General features: G+C 47.5%; 1 protein-coding gene and 1 long non-coding RNA gene across 6 annotated transcripts in view; both read right to left on the bottom strand.

Annotated features, from left to right (window-relative positions):
• Nucleotides 1-10,509, bottom strand: part of mllt1a (MLLT1 super elongation complex subunit a) — a 13,504-nt gene extending 2,995 nt beyond the window's left edge. The window contains exons 1-6 of one of the 3 annotated variants that reach the window (XM_048252529.1): nt 10,239-10,508; nt 4,577-4,757; nt 4,088-4,170; nt 2,691-2,834; nt 2,161-2,286; nt 1-667 (exon numbers count right to left, since the gene is read on the bottom strand). The exon at nt 1-667 is cut by the window's left edge and continues 8 nt beyond it. In XM_048252529.1, the coding sequence (XP_048108486.1) occupies nt 1-667; nt 2,161-2,286; nt 2,691-2,834; nt 4,088-4,170; nt 4,577-4,757; nt 10,239-10,250 (1,213 nt within the window). In that variant the 5' untranslated portion in view covers nt 10,251-10,508. Of the gene's footprint in view, nt 668-2,160; nt 2,287-2,690; nt 2,835-4,087; nt 4,171-4,576; nt 4,758-10,238 lie in introns of all 3 variants that reach the window. The other 2 variants (XM_048252530.1, XM_048252531.1) reach the window with 2 other exon arrangements.
• Nucleotides 10,510-14,392: 3,883 nt separating this feature from the next.
• Nucleotides 14,393-17,112, bottom strand: LOC125300894. Of its 3 annotated transcripts, XR_007194631.1 has the most exons (6): nt 17,051-17,112; nt 16,484-16,527; nt 15,898-16,099; nt 15,783-15,861; nt 15,151-15,282; nt 14,393-15,053 (listed from the first exon to the last, which is right to left on the bottom strand). It is a non-coding gene; the product is annotated as an uncharacterized LOC125300894 (long non-coding RNA). The 3 variants fall into 3 exon arrangements; XR_007194629.1 differs by lacking the exon at nt 16,484-16,527 and having other exon boundaries at nt 15,898-16,134; nt 17,051-17,101; XR_007194630.1 differs by lacking the exons at nt 16,484-16,527; nt 17,051-17,112 and having other exon boundaries at nt 15,898-16,153.
• Between the last annotated feature and the right edge of the window lie 388 nt (nt 17,113-17,500).

Here is a 17,500-nt window from a genome sequence, read left to right as displayed (position 1 = left end):
TGGACGATGCCTCATCCTCTGAGTTGGAGTCATCCGATTCCGGAATCTTCTTGGGCTCCTTGACCTCCGGTGCGTCGGACTTGGTCTTGGCCCAGCGGCCCTTCTCCTTGGGCGGCTTCTTGTCCGTGTAAGAGGGCGGCACTACTGAGGAGGAGGAGACGCGGGGGGAGGTGCCGGTGAAAACCCCGCCCCCGGCGCCACCCTTGGGCTCGGAGGCGGAGCCAGAGGCACTCTTCTTCTGCTTCTTCACGCTGGGTTTGGGCGACTCCACGGCCGACGGACGCTTGCTGGGCGCCTTGGCATCGGGCGGGAGCCCCCCCCCACCACCGCCTGCCCCCGCGCCCCCCCCCCCCTTGGGAGACATGCCCTCCAGCTTGGCCTCCTTCAGCGTGAGCTTGGGCTCCTTGAAGGCGGCCTTGGGCAGGACCTTCTCATCCTTGGTCTTCGTCTCGGAGGGCTTCTTGGACGAGGTGGACGAGGAGGACGAGGAGGAGGCGGGAGGCTCGCGGGAGCTCTTGCTGCTGCCGCTCGTTGCGCCGTCGCGCTCTCCGTCGCCCTTGGAGACGCCCTTGCTCTCGGAGTCCTTGCGCTGTCGTTCCCGATGCTCCTTGGTCAGTTTGTGGGGCTTGGGCCCTTTGCTCCCACCACTTCCCTCTTTACTGGGGTCCTGCAGGGCAACAACCAGACACGATCAGAACTGACCACACCAACAACCAGACACGATCAGAACTGACCTCTCAAACAACCTGACACGATCAGAACTGACCACACCAACAACCAGACACGATCAGAACTGACCTCTCAAACAACCTGACACGATCAGAACTGACCACACCAACAACCAGACACGATCAGAACTGACCTCTCAAACAACCTGACACGATCAGAACTGACCACACCAACAACCAGACCCGATCAGAACTGACCACACCAACAACCAGACACGATCAGAACACTAAACTGACCTCACCAACAACCAGACACGATCAGAACTGACCTCACCAACAACCAGACACAATCAGAACACTAAACTGACCTCACCAACAACCACACACAATGAGAACACTAAACTGACCTCACCAACAACCAGACACGATCAGAACACTAAACTGAACTCACCAGCAACCAGACACGATCAGAACACTAAACTGAACTCACCAACAAGCAGACACGATCAGAACACTAAACTGAACTCACCAACAAGCAGACACGATCAGAACACTAAACTGAACTCACCAACAAGCAGACACGTTTACAATACTTAACTGCCTCACAATATACAACAAACAAACACAGGCGGTAGGCACGTGCTACTTCAAATTAACTAACTAACTTCACATGTCAAACAAACTAAGAACTTCTTACTGCAAACAAAACACTTCTAACTTCAAATAAACTACTTCTCACCTCTAACTAACAACTTCAGACATCTAACTAACCAACAACACTCACTTCTAACGAATTAATAAACTGACAGCTTCTTATTTCAAACAAACAACTTCTCACTTCTAACTAACAACTTCTAATGAACACGTCAGACAAATTGACTTCCCTGGTGCAGGTAAACAGACAAGCATAGCTTACTGTTCAACAAAGGCTCGTAAACATCCTGACTGTCCAATGTGACGTTATTGTAAGCAGTACAACTTTTCATCACAACTTGAACTTATCATTCCACAACATAGAGGGGTTTTGCAGGCAGTCACACTGCCTTTTCAGTCACTTAAAGAGCTGTGTGCACATGGCTTTGGATATTATACAAGAGCTATTGCTATCAGGCTAGAAAGCTAGCCAGCCACAGGCAGACGCAGATACCGCTAATCTGCATGTCTCCTAATATCTGGGGAACCACTATCTGGAATCACTGGACAGAGCATAGCTTGATTAGAATTTGTTAGATTCCTTTTTACCTGAACAAAATTCTATGTTACAACCATCTTGATTTAGTGAAACAGGACGAGTGTTTCGCCTCAGCTGTTATTATGTAACTACGTCCAGTAGCAGGACAGTAAAGCCATCAAAGCTCTTCTAACGGCGTGTCGTTTTACATACATTTAGTATTTACATCCAGCGTCTCGGACTTGAAGGGAAACGCGTCTGTAGGAACTAAGCCGCTGCGAGGCAGCAGCAGAGATGAGCCTGCGGCGCTTCCGTACTGACCTTTGCCCCGTGCGAGCTCTTGGTTTTCTTGGGGTCGGAGAAGGCGGAGAGGGGGATGGTGGGCAGCATGGGGTAGTCGGGACTGGGTCTGGACACGGCCTCGGCTCCCTCAGGAACCACCTGCATCTGCATACGCCACGGAGGACACACACACACACACACACACACACACGTGTTACACAGGAGGACACACACACACACGTGTTACAAAGGAGGACACACACACACACACACACGTGTTACACAGGAGGAAACACACACACACACACACAGGAACACTCTCTCTCTCTCTCACACACTCATATGTGTTACACAGGAAGACTCTCACACAGACATGTCATACAGGAAGACCCTCACATGCACAGGAACACTCTCTCTCTCCCTCACACACTCATACACACACACACACACGTAAACACATTCTGCCCCTAGTCCCACAGTGATCCCACTGCCTCTAGTGTAGACAGACCCACTCCATGTCTCCCCCCCCATCCCATCCCATGATTCCTCGGCCGCCGGCCCCTGCTCACCCCTCCAGCCTTGATGAGCTTGCGGCGGAATTCACTGGTGGGGTTATTGAAGGTCAGCTTTTCGCAGCGCAGGTGATTGACAGGTGGGTTGCCCTCCAGGTTCAGGAAGAGGTCATAGTTGAAGCACACCTTCTTTGGCTCTTCCTGTGAGAGGACAGACTGTCAGCAAAGCAGCTTGTGCATGTTATACCACACAATACCCAATGTGCATGTTATACCACACAATACCACTCCACCAAACACATGTACCACAAATACCACACAGGAGATTACCCACTCCACCAAACACAATCACACCGGAGTAGGAGATTACCCACTCCACCAAACACAACCACACCAGAGCAGATTACCCACTCCACCAAACACAACCACACCAGAGCAGATTACCCACTCCACCAAACACAACCACACCGGAGTATGAGATTACTGACAAAATTACCCTTCACCAGAATTGCCATCAACATTTCTAAACTACCTACAGTTTGACTGAGCAGAAGTGGTTCTGAGCTGTAAGTGTTAAACAGGACACCCCAGGGGAGGGGGCATGTCATGTGATGTCATAGATCAGGTGTGTGTTGGTGTGTGTGTGTGTGGAGGGGGCATGTCATGTGATGTGATGTCATAGATCAGGTGTGTGTTGATGTATGTGTGTGGAGGGGGCACAGTGGGGTGTACTACGAATCTCGATTAGTGAGTTAGCGAGGTATGTTGCGCTCAAAGCCAGGCTATGCTGTGACACGAAAGTGGATCTGTTTTAGTGTTGCTATATCACCATGGCATCTTATGCCGTCAACCAAACCTGGTCGGGAGGAGGTTATGTGCCAAGTTATAGCTCAAATTGTGTAATCTACCGCACACTGACCAATCAATTGTCTTAAAAACGAAGTTCTCACGTGTAGGATTCTGTCATATATCTTACAGGTGGAGCTCCACCTCTACTAACATTTTGGATCTTGAATGCGCTTTAATAGTGCTGTGCGTGCAAATATCCCACTATGGACGTGCATACCATACAACAACTGATGACAATTGATTTATTTGATATTATAGGTTAGACACAAAAAATGACCGCAGTGTAGATTAAGCTATCGCTCATGAATGCGGAAGTAATTGTTTTTAAATAGAGGCGGTCTTGTGCGTCTCCACGTTACACGATTGGCCAAAGTCATCCCAACACCGAGAACGCCGCGACAGATCTGAGCTGAAAGCCTAGTTTGACAAATATATCCACATAACTGCAATCGTAGTATCACTTAACGTATACCCCTGAGTCAAGGCTTTGTCAAGTCTCGATATGTCTACATAGCCTAGATATGTCTAACGTGCTTCGTAGTATACCCCACTGGTGACGTCGGAACTCAGGTGTGTGTTGACGTGTGTGTGGAGGGGACACTGACCTTGTTCTTGAAGTAAACTTCGATGGGCATGAGAAACCCTGCGTAGCCGGACTCCTCCACCTTATAGGGCGGCTCCTTACAGACTGCAATCAAACGCAAACACAACATGTAGCATCATAGCTAACACAACATGTAGCATCATAGCTAACACAACATGTAGCACCATGCTGTTCATAGCTAACACAACATGTAGCATCATGCTGCTCATAGCTAACACAACATGTAGCATCATAGCTAACACAACATGTAGCATCATGCTGCTCATGCTGATCCCTCAGAACACACAGCCCCAGACAGGGGGTGGTAGCGCTTCACAGCAGAAATGGCCTTATATTTTATATAAAAGTGCACTCTTTCCAATTGGTAGCTTTCACAAAATTGAAGTAAAAGATTTCTCTTTGTACATGTAGTAACAATACAGATTTTACGTCACAAAATGACTCATAACGAGAGCCACTGCGGCAGCCGCACGGCCGAGCTCTGCCTAACCTCGTTTGGGTTTGGGGAAACTCTCGTGCAGCCGGAAGACGACCTTCTCCACAAAGTGCTGGATGTCCCCCGTCTCTGGACCGCGCACAAACACCATCCAGTCGTGCGTGAAGCCCTCCGACGTCACCTTCTTACGCAGCTGCGCTCGATGGCCCAGCTCCAGCTTCACCTGGACCGTACACTGGACACAGGGAAGAGTAGACCACATGGTGGGTCAAGGGACCACACACACACACACACACACGAGGCAAAACACATGATGAGTTAAGGGACGACACTCAGACACACACACACACACACACACACAGGGAAGAGCAGAGCACATGATGGGTTAAGGGACCACACACACACACACAGGGAAGAGGCAGAGCACATGGTGTGTTAAGGGACCACACTCGGACACACACACACAGAGTGGCCCAGCTCCATCTTCACCTGACCCCCAACACACGGCTCTACTCTAAGGCAGGGATCACACACACACACACGGCTCTACTCTAAGGCAGGGATCACATTGGCCAGTGGCAAGCGTAACGCAGCGCTCAGACCATAATAAGTTCTACCTCGTTCCTAAGTAACACAAACGGTTTGCCTAAACTGACAATTGAATACGCTCGCATTGCGCTTTGAAAGTTGAACCAAGTTCAACGCTCAGTTTGTTCAACGCCAGCACTGCCACCGTTCCGCTGCCGAACCGTTGAGAACAAGAGGAACCCTGCCACCGTTCCTCTGCCGAACCGTAGAGAACAAGAGGAACCCTGCCACCGTTCCGCTGCCAAACCGTAGAGAACAAGAGGAACCCTGCCACCGTTCCGCTGCCGAACCGTAGAGAACAAGAGGAACCCTGCCGCTTGCCGCTGCTCTGTGTGGTCCCCACCAAATTGCTGACATACAATGACTGAAGGCGGCTCAGAAATGACAACCATGTTGATGTTGTGTTCTACAGAGTTGGTTTTACTGATTGCCTGTGTAGTGGTATGTATCTATCCCCAGGTACTACATGACAGAGGCCAGTTGAAAAATGGAAACAAGAAATTACTGGAGGTGTTACACTTGTTGCTGAGCATATTTCATCTGACTACTACTAATTGTGTGGCTTTTTTTTTATTAATTACTGTTTATAACAGGGGTTGCCAACCCGTCGATCGCGGTCGACCTGTAGATCTTTGGGACTTTCCCAGTAGATCCCGAGAACTGGAAAAATAAAAACAGTCATCAAATTCCTGCATGTTCGCCAACGTCAACGCGTACATTTCAGCGCGGGATTGTGGGTATAGTGCATGATTAAGATTCAAGTCCCGCAGCTCTAGCCATCATAATGCGAGAAATTCCCGCACACATTTTACAGTGCTATCTGATAATGTTAATCTAATAATGGAGCGGCGTGAATGTGGGACCGGACGGACCAACTTCTGACTCTAACCGAACGTAACCCCATGCAGGGACACACACACACACACACACACAGAACCACTTTGCAGGTGCGATCTCCAGGAAAGGACAACAGAAGTTTAGCGATCAGAAACTGTCAGGAATTTTGCAAACACAGAAGCATGACATAGAGGCACTAAGACGTGAGGGAACATGGATGTGTTCTCCATTTGAGGAACGTAATCGATTACGGACGTGCACAGACAGCTCAGACACAGAGCGCATAGTAGGCCTAGGTTACTTTCACTTTTGGTGCGCATTCATTACGTGAAAGATGCTTCATACCAAGACAGCGATCAAACATGATCACATTTGTCATGACGTGTTGTCACAAACACTTAATCCAATTAGAAAATCAAAACCAAAATAATGTAAGTAAAGACTATGTTATGTGTTATTCTCTCATTGACGCCTGTAGAAGGAAAGTGTGATTTTGGTTTGTAAACTGTATGCTATTCTTGTGTCACCCAGACTAAAAGGTACAGAGGCACAAGGGGTGGAGGATGTGATATTTTTGACCTGATACATTTGCCTAAATAAAAGGCCTTAAAAATTGGACGTATTTTGGCTTTGGTTCACTTTTGACGCTTCAAGGTAGATCTTGCCTTTGTTTAGGGCCAAGGTCAGGGATCTTGGGCTCACAAAGGTTGGTGACCACTGCTTTAGAACATAATTAATAAATGTTGATACAGAAGCAGCAGAAAGCTGAGCGCAGTAGTAACCTTTAGGTCCTACACACGTGAGAAACCCTTTAGGTCCTACACACGTGAGAAACCCTTTATCACTCTTTTGTCCTCTGCCTGCAAACAGGAAACGGCCGTGAATACCAACTACTCTTTGGGTAAATAATTAAACTTCCTGCAGTACTTGATCATTCTTCCAATAACCTCATAGCTACCTACTGCTCTAAGAAACTACATTCACTCTCCATGGATCAAAAGAAACTCAGAAGCATTTTCACCACACCCCCACCATAAGATAATCCAGAGAGTTCATGGTGCTGATTCATCTACATGGCTGTCAATCATTAGATCACACACAGCGCAGTCCAATAAGTGAAGACTGAACAAGAAAGCCGGGGCTTATGATATTGGTCTATGCTTTCACACATTTGAATTTCCACCAGAAACTGCTCACTGCAGCATTAGGTAACCTGACACCACAAAGTAATGTGATCTTGTTTCATGCACCAGGCGACAGTGATATTACAAATCTGTTACACTGAGATAATGTGTTCATCTGAGTAAACAACCTCTATCCCTGATCTGTTACACTGAGATAATGTGTTCATCTGAGTAAACAACCTCTATCCCTGATCTGTTACACTGAGATCGGGTGTTCATCTGAGTAAACAACCTCTATCCCTGACATCGCAGCTACGCTGGGATAATGGATCATGCTCCAGGTGACGTGATGTTGCACATCGGCTACGCTGGGATAATGGATCATGCTCCAGGTGACGTGATGTTGCATGTCAGCTACGCTGGGATAATGTATCATGCTCCAGGTGACGGATGTCCACGTCAGCCACGACGGATAATGTATCATGCCCCGCGGATGTTGCATGTCAGCTACGCTGGGATAATGTATCATGCACCAGGTGACGGTGATGTTGCATGTCAGCTACGCTGGGATAATGCATCATGCTCCAGGTGACGTGATGTTGCATGTCAGCTACGCTGGTACTTGGCACCCGGCGGCGTGACTGACACCTGAGAGGAGACGCACGGCCAGACGAGACGCACGTCCTGCTCTGGCTGCCAGTTAGAGGACAGCGTGGGGTTGCGATGCCCTCCCCCTGGAACGCCACGCTGGCCAATGGCAGAGCGCTGGCGGCGGTGCGGGAGCGAGCAGGGATGAGCCTCGTTGGCACACAGACGCTGGCGGGCACGCCTGGCACTCTGCCAATGGTAATGCCATTTGCTTCCAGACACAAGTCATCACACTCTGGTGCTAACACCGTCGCCACGCCAGGCAGGGCCAGGCAGACAGACAGGTGGGGGGCCAGGCACACAGCACAACAGAAAACAAGTCGAGATCAGGCCGGTCTGAAATAACAGACAGCGGCACTGCCAAGGTGTATGCTGAAACACCCGAAACACGCTGGCCCTCTAGGATAAGTATGCCACTATGCAGGCATTTACAAAAAGGCTGGTCCCTCTAGGATAAGTATGCCACTATGCAGGCATTTACAAAAAGGCTGTCTCGATGATAAAAAGCCTGCAGACTGGACCTATCCACTCACTGATGAGCATCCCGAGATCCGGACAAGTGAAAGCTGCAGCTGGGATAACGTTCTCTTATTAGGCACACACACCACTACTGTTGCTTTCTTTGGATGCAACGGACGGTGGAGGACAGAGACACACACACACACACACCTCTTTAGAAAGACTGTCACCCTTCTTGGGCCCTTCTTGCATAGATACATTGTTAAGAGCTCAATAGCCACCACTGCAGTCTTACAGGTTTCATCCATGGTGTTAGGAGCTGAGTGCCCTACAATAGCCATAACTGCTGTGCAGAGGGCCCAACAGCTTTCATGGAGATGCCTCTGTCTCTGTCTGCAACTGTAGCACCACTGTGTAAGCACACACATGACCGATGGGAAGCTCATTGCACCAGCACACTGGGTGGTCAGGCCATCACAGCTGTGGTGAACATCCACATTTCAGGAGTACTGGTAGGTACAGATTCCAGAAATGTCAGTGCCTCTTAAATAACTGCACAGCATAGCTCTTAGATAAACGGGGGTGGCAGGTAACAGAGTCATAGCTTAAAGAGGGTCAGCAAAAATGTTAACGAATCATCCCTTTTGGGGTGGGAGCTGGAAAGGTATTTCTTGTAGGATATTTAGACAAAACTATGCCATCGGTCCGCGGAAAGAAAGGTGTTGAGTGAACTCTTGTAGGAAGAGGAGGGCGAGAACGCAGCATCTTGCGTAGCGTCGGGCACAGGCCTGTCCTGTACAAAGCTAACTCGCTAACCGGGCAGCCAAGGAAGAAATTCCATAGGACCGCTACCTCCGCGGGCAGACACGTCGGAATGCAAGAACCTTACGACGTGAACTTAAAGAATTTTAATTTCCCAAAATAGCCAACAACATGTATAGCTATATGTTTTCAGACCTGAGTGGAAATTATTCATAGCTTTTTAGGTGACAACACTACACATTCATATTGGACTTGTGTCTGCCTCTCACGTTAAAAAGTTTGCAAGCTAATTGTTACTCATGTTAGCTAACTATCCCCGACTTCTGCAGATTTCTGTGCCACCTAATGTAGAAGTTCTTTGTTTCTTATTTCATTGCGTTTAGGACACATTGTCTCAAGACAAGGTATTTAAAAATCACCCACATCAACCTACATCTTCTACATTGCAAATTAGAATCTAAAAACTTAACTTTGAACCAACTTGGAGGTAATAGCAACTCTAGCCAGTGTAGCTTGCTAACCTGCTTGAGCTGGGAGACATCTTTGAGGAAACACACAGCTAACGTTAGCTAACGTTACCACAATCTTTGACGTGACAATTGCATCTAGCCTGCCGCCCTCACCAACTGATTAAATGTCATACCGCGAGCTTGGTGCATAGAGTACAATACCACAGAAGTGACTGAAATGTTTTGTAGATTGCATATAAATGGGATTCCCGCTTCATGCTCCCATTCCTAGCGTCAGCACAGAACACCCCTCCCTCCTCCCAGACGTGGAAAGCAAAGCCCACCACCGGCGCCTTAGCAGCCTATCCATGCAGCCTGAGAGGGCCATGCAACCAAGGGAGCTAGCATGCTAACCATGTTAGCTTGACATAACTCTCCCGTTTCCTTGGTTTGCCAGCCACCGGCCATATAACCTTTTGACAGGCAGTGGCTGACTGGCCATTTCAAATTTGAGAGGTCACAGTGTAGCGCCAAGCACAATTTTCCTTTAGGGTGCAGCCTACATAGCTCGACAGGTACAGCTAAGTTAGCTTGCCATTGGAGTAGAGAGCCGGCTAGCCAGTGGAAACAATCCTGCACATTCCCACCAGGAAAATACCGATATAGCTGAGCTAGCAGCGCTATGATAGGCTAACGAGGATGGCTTGAGATGTGTGTCCGATTAGCTTTTTTTCTCGCAGCAAGCTAGCTAACAGCCAACTATTCATTCTAGTCCTAGCAGTCGATTTCTAGAACCTCGTCTGAAGTTGAGAAACGTTAAAAGCTTGGGGGACAAAAGCGGGGCTTTACCTGGTTCTCCATTATTCTTGGGCCGTGTGTTGTTCTGTTTATTTACAGCAGCGATTTGTGAGGTTGTTCCCGACTCCTCATTGTGTGTCAATTTCAGCCAAACACCGGAAGCCAGACGGCTTCCCTCCCCTTCGAGACTCCTGGCATGCAACCAAAAGAGAAAGCTTTTGTATCCAATCAAGTGGCTTAGAGGTTAAGCCTTTTGCTTTTGAACCAACTGCAATAGTTATCGGGCGGGACTTCCCACAGGCAACAATCTGCCAAGAATATGTGATTGAATTAGAGATGTGTAGCTCACATAATGCAGGATGTCCTGCGTGTAGGCTCTCTGTGATTGAATAACTTAGTAGCAAATTGCGTTCTAGAACTGCCACGAAAAGAACACAACAAATCCGTTTGGAAACCAACACCAAGCATATTTACTGTCAGTCAGTGGTAGCATAATCTTCTCAGAAACGTCTAGAAACATTGATAATAAAATAATAGCCATGGTATACATTAAGCCAGCTATCTTATCATTGATCTAATACAATTAGGCTACTGTCTAATTTAGCCTAAACAATCAGGATCAGCCATCTGCAAACTTGAAAATCTCTTTCAGCAGTAGAAGCTACCTTTACAGCAAATAATCTTCATGCATGCAGATTTCTCAGGTCATTCCCAAATAAGTCTAAAAGGTTGTTTTATTATTTTCAATTGCCACAAAATACATTTCAATATTTCTGTTCACAATTCTTCCATAAGTCAGATAGGCCTACATTGTTCTTTTATTAATCAAATCACTGTCCAACCACAGATTCTCTGCAATATGTTTTCCTGTTGATCAGCCAGTTGGTGCTTGTAGCTCATTATTGTATAACCTGGCTTCCAAAAAAGTTGTGACGTTGCATGAAATGTAGATGAAAACAGAATGTTATTATCTGCAAACTGAGTAAACACATATTTAGTTGGAAAAAGAACACAAACATCACATCAACTGTTGAAACTGACAAATTATGCTATTTCATGACAAATATATGTCCATTTGATGAATTTGATGCCAGCAACACATCTCAAAAAAGTTGGGACAGGAGCAACAAAAGGCTAGAAAGGTCACAAGGTAACTGGCACCATGATTGGGTATAAAAAAAGAGCATCCCGTCTCTCAGAGGATGCAGAGGTATTCAACACTCAGTGGGGCAAATAATCCAATAATACAAGAATGATGCTCTTCAACATAAAATTGCAATTTGGGCATTTCATCATCAACAGTACATAATGCCATTCAAATATTCAGAGAATCCACAGAAATATTTGCATGCAAGAGACATGGCTGAAAACAATATTGGATGGCCATGATCTTCAGGAACACTGTAAAAAATTATTACATGGGCTTAGGAAAACACCTGATAACCATGGCCTATGAACACAATTTGATGCTCCATCCACAAATATTAAAATGCTACCATGCAAAAAAGAAAACATATTTAGACATGATCCAGAAATGCCCCCATAATACCTGGGCCCGAGCTCATTAGATCGTTGGTTCTCACAGTGGGGTCCGGGGACCCGCAGGGCCCGAGCTCATTAGATCGTTGGTTCTCACAGTGGGGTCCGGGGACCTGCAGGGATCTGCAGCACATTGTCAGGGGGTCCCTGACAAAGTTTGCTACAAAATATGAAATTGTCTTATATGGCGAAAAAGGCTACAGTATCAGTATTTGCCCAATTGATCTGCTGATATGTTACATCAATACGTCAAAACACTTTACTATTAATTAACCAACAAAATGAAAGTTAAGTGAAGCAAACACTATGTGTTCAACACAATAGGCCTACATTTGACAAAGAAACAACAATCCTTTAAAAAAATCCTATACTGTCAAAGTTTGCTAAAATGACTATTGTGATATTAGCACTCTATGTTTTTAAAAGACACATAACATAAGCATCTAACAGAAAAAAAGGCTATACAGCTATGATTAACTTAAGTTTTATGTGTTGCGATTATGAGGGGTCATTGGAGAATTTTTCACTCTGTGTGGGGTCCCCGGCCCACAAACGTTTGAGAACCCCTGTGTTAGATGGACCGAGGGGAGTGGAAAACTGTCCTGTTGTTTGACCAATCAAAATGTGTCATTCTTTTTTTAAAACCATGGACTCCAGTCCACCTCCTCTGGGCTAAAGAGGAGGAAATCTGTCACATTTGGTGCACCGTGGAACGAAAAAGACGATTAATAACCCCAGACTGCTGAAATCCTATCAGGCAAGAATGGGAAAACAGTTTGGGTTTTTCTATAAAAGCCAGCTTGACATTTCATTAGCATCCTGAATAAAGGCGAGGGCAAAATTAAACCATCTTTTGATTTGCTGCCAGTAATCAACGGTTTGATTTTGAAAAATCAAAGATTCACATTTTGATTGGTGTGTCGTGGTTGAAGACTTAAGGAGGGACACTTCTCCAACAGACACCTGGTAACCCGGTAATAGCACAAAGTCTGGCTTCTAAATGATGAAATAGCTCCTGTAGTAAGTGTGTGTGTGTGTGTGTGTGTGTGTGTGTGTGTGTGTGTGTGTGCGCTAATAACCTGGTAATACCACAAAGTCTAGCTTATAAATGATGAAATAGCTCCTGTAGTAAGTGTGTGTGTGTGTGTGTGTGTGTGTGTGTGTGTGTGTGTGTGTATGTGTGTGTGTGTGTGTGAGTTAATAACCCCGATGATACCACAAAGTCTGGCTTATAAATGATGAAATAGCTCCTGGAGTAAGCAGCATGTAAACCTGAAACGTTTGTTTTTACTAAAAGCCCCCTGCTGGCCACAAAATGAAAATCAGTTCTGTGAGGATGGCTGCCATAGAAAACCCAACATTGATATCTGAACAAATATTCTGTTGTCTATAATTTGAACATTTTCACTATTTTCATATTTTCAAATTATACAATTATAATAATACAATTTCTTAAAGAAAATAGCTAATCTTTGAAAACATATTTGGGCAAGGGAGGTGAGCTATAAGGTAACGTAATAATTGTAATAATTGTATGTAATAAGTAGGTAATAATTGTAATTCTAATGTGATTCTAATTCCAAGGATTCTAATGTTTCACATTTTTTTGTGAACTGCTCCTCTCAGTTCTCAAGTTTTGTTCCGTGTTTGATGTTCTCTGTTCCGTGTTTGATGTTCTCTGTTCCGTGTTTGATGTTCTTCCACAGCTCAGGCTCTGGAAATGGGAAATGACAGAGCCAGCCATGAACGACAATCAACACAGACGCTTTGGGAGCCACGAACAACCCCGGCCAATCAACACAGACGCTTCAGGAGCCACGAACAACCCCGGCCAATCAACACAGACGCTTCAGGAGCCACGAACAACCCCGGCCAATCAACACAGACGCTTCAGGAGCCACGAACAACCCCGGCCAATCAACACAGACGCTTCAGGAGCCATGAACAACCCCGGCCAATCAACACAGACGCTTCAGGGGTTATGAACAACCCCAGCCAATCAACACAGACGCTTCAGGAGCATAGAAGGGTGAAATAGGATTGGATTGGCTGTTCAGCTCAAAACCAAAAATTCTTAAACTGAAATGCAGCAAACATGTTATGGCCACAATACTTACAAAACATGAATGTGTGTGTGTTTGAGTTTGTGCAGCTGTGGCAGAAGGGGTGAGGAACAGAGACCTGGGTCTTCTGGTTGGCCCTCGTTTGTCGTAAAGCCTGGAATGATGTTTGGCACCTTTTAATCTGGCAAACAGATGCCTACCCCAGACATAGCTTGTTACACCCAGACAGGGGGCCTTTAAAATCACTCAAACAAAATTCCAAACACCAGGTATTTGACAACCAGAGAGTAAGCTACATTGTATGTTTAGTATATCTTTAAAACCTTCAAGAGTCATTGGCTGGTGTTAATGTGTTAATATTTTTCTAATGTAAACTTTACACAGAGGTCTGACTATGGTGTCAGCTGCAGTACTGAACCCATCCAGAAGAGGGAGTCTTTTGCAACGAGACTGGATGGAGTTTGTCACAACAGGGGCACAGTATGTTAAGAAAACCAAAAGACAGAACCTCTTAGTTCACATTTTATTGGGATTAAGTATATACTGTATGTCTCAATTGAAAATTGTTGTGTTTAAACATTGCACACATTTTCACACACAGTATTTTTCACTATAAATGTCTTGCAGTCAAGACTTTATTGCAGTCAAGAGTTAAAGTATTGCATCAATATTTCAGGGCACTGAGTTGGAGGTTAACAGTTTCATGAGAGCATCATTGTGCTTTCAGACAGATTTATCTCTCAAGCTTAAAGCCCATAACCAATCAGACCTGACGTCATTAGGCCACCATCACAATATACCAGAGAGAGAAAGTCATCTGTTCACTGTAAACATAATCTTTTCCAAACAACAACATAAACACATTTAGAGGTCAAATGTAGAAAGATTGTAGTCAGTTAATGTTACATCAAACATGTATGTATCCATAGAACACTTTTAATGACTTAAAAAAAAAAACAGAAATTTTTTGCCATCATGTTGCCAATTGTTGTACCACAGACACACAGACAGACAGACAGACAGACACCCACACTTGGACTTGGACTCGAGGCCAACTCAAGGCCTAATTTTTAGGACTCATGGCTTGACTTGAGCTTGAGCACAATGACTCGCACCTGGACTACAGCACTGGCTGCATGCGGACTCGCACCTGGACTACAGCACTGGCTGCATGCGGACTCGCACCTGGACTACAGCACTGGCTGCATTCGGACTCGCACCTGGACTACAGCACTGGCTGCATTCGCTGCATTCGGACTCGCACCTGGACTACAGCACTGGCTGCATTCGCTCGCATGGACTACAGCACTGGCTGCATTGGACTACAGCACCTGGCTGCACTGGCTGCATTCGCTCGCGACCTGGACTACAGCACTGGCTGCATTCGCTGCATTCGGACTCGCACCTGGACTACAGCACTGGCTGCATTCGCTGCATTCGGACTCGCACCTGGACTACAGCACTGGCTGCATTCGCTGCATTCGGACTCGCACCTGGACTACAGCACTGGCTGCATTCGCACTGCTGGACTACAGCACTGGCTGTTATGGACTACAGCACTGGCTCGCACCTGGACTACAGCACTGGCTGCATTCGCTGCTGGGACCGAGCACCTGGACTACAGCACTGGCTGCATTAGCACTGGCTGCACTCCTCGCACCTGACCACAGCACTGGCTGGCTCGCACCTGGACTACAGCACTGGCTGCATTTCGCTGCTCGGACCCGCACCTGGACTACAGCACTGGCTGCATTACAGCAGGACTCGCACCTGGACTACAGCACTGGCTGCATTACGCTGCACTACAGCACTGGCGACTACAGCACCTGGACTACAGCACTGGCTGCATTAAGCTGCATTACAGCACTGGGACTCGCACCTGGACTACAGCACTGGCTGCTGGCTGCATTGAAGCAGCACTGGCTGGACCGCACCTGGACTACAGCACTGGCTGCATTCTCGGACTACAGCACTGCACTGGACTACAGCGCACCTGGACTACAGCACTGGCTGCATTCGCTGCATTCGGACTCGCACCTGGACTACAGCACTGGCTGCATTCGGACTCGCACCTGGACTACAGCACTGGCTGCATTCGGACTCCGCACCTGGACTACAGCACTGGCTGCATTCGCTGCATTCGGACTCGCACCTGGACTACAGCACTGGCTGCATTCGCTGCATTCGGACTCGCACCTGGACTACAGCACTGGCTGCATTCGCTGCATTCGGACTCGCACCTGGACTACAGCACTGGCTGCATTCGGACTCGCACCTGGACTACAGCACTGGCTGCATTCGGACTCGCACCTGGACTACAGCACTGGCTGCATTCGGACTCGCACCTGGACTACAGCACTGGCTGCATTCTGTTCGCACTCTGGACTACAGCACTGGCTGCATTCGCTGACTACAGCACTGGCTGCATTCGCTGCATTCGGACTCGCACCTGGACTACAGCACTGGCTGCATTCTGCATGGGACTCGCACACCTGGACTACAGCACTGGCTGCTGCACCTGGACTACAGCACTGGCTGCATGGGACTCGCGCCCTGGACGGGACTGGCTGCACCTGGACTACAGCACTGGCTGCATTCGGACGCACCTGGACTCAGCACCTGGACTACAGCACTGGCTGCATTCGGACTCGCACCTGGACTACAGCACTGGCTGCATTCGCTGCGGACTCGCACCTGGACTACAGCACTGGCTGCATTCGCTGCATTCGGACTCGCACCTGGACTACAGCACTGGCTGCATGGACTACAGCACTGGCTGCATTGCGATTCGGACCGCACCTGGACTACAGCACTGGCTGCATTCGACTGCGACCGGACCTGGACTACAGCACTGGCTACAGCACTGGACTACTGCTGGACTACAGCACTGGCTGCACCTGGACAGCACCTGACCTGGACTACAGCACTGGCTGCATTCGCTGCTTCGGGCGCACCTGGACTACAGCACTGGCTGCATTCGACTCGCACCTGGACTACAGCACTGGCTGCATTGGCTTCGCATTCGACCTGGACTACAGCACACCTGCACTGGACAGCACCTGGCTGGCTGCATTCGCTGCATTCGGACCCGCACCTGGACTACAGCACTGGCTGCATTCGCTGCTCACGACTTCGCACCTGGACTACAGCACTGGCTGCATTCGGTTCGCACCTGGACTACAGCACTGGCTGCATTGGCTGCGATGACCACAGCACTGGCTCGCACCTGGACTACAGCACTGGCTGCATTCGGATTCGCACCTGGACTACAGCACTGGCTGCATTCGGACTCGCACCTGGACTACAGCACTGGCTGCATTCGGCAGCACCTGGACTACAGCACTGGCTGCATTCGGACTCGCACCTGGACTACAGCACTGGCTGCATTCGCTGCATTCGGACTTCGCACCTGGACTACAGCACTGGCTGCATTCGCTGCATTCGGATTCGCACCTGGACTACAGCACAGATTTGTTTTTGTTGTTGTCTTGTTTCTTTGTATTAACCCAGATCATTCAGAATAAGATAATGATACATATATTCATTTGAACCATTCAGGCTCCGTGGTTTAATCTATCATCTATTAAATGTGTTCACCTCATAATAAATGGTATTCTATGGATTTGCAACTTTTATTGTTCATTTTATATTTGTTCCATATAGCCTAGTGTTATTCCAGGCATGCAATGTGATTGCATCTTCTATAAGGCA

The sequence above is a fragment of the Alosa alosa genome, chromosome 9 (assembly GCF_017589495.1).
Source record: "Alosa alosa isolate M-15738 ecotype Scorff River chromosome 9, AALO_Geno_1.1, whole genome shotgun sequence".
Classification (NCBI taxonomy): Eukaryota; Metazoa; Chordata; class Actinopteri; order Clupeiformes; family Clupeidae; genus Alosa; species Alosa alosa.
Note: the sequence above shows the minus strand (reverse complement) of the source record. Positions and strands in the feature narration are given on the sequence as shown.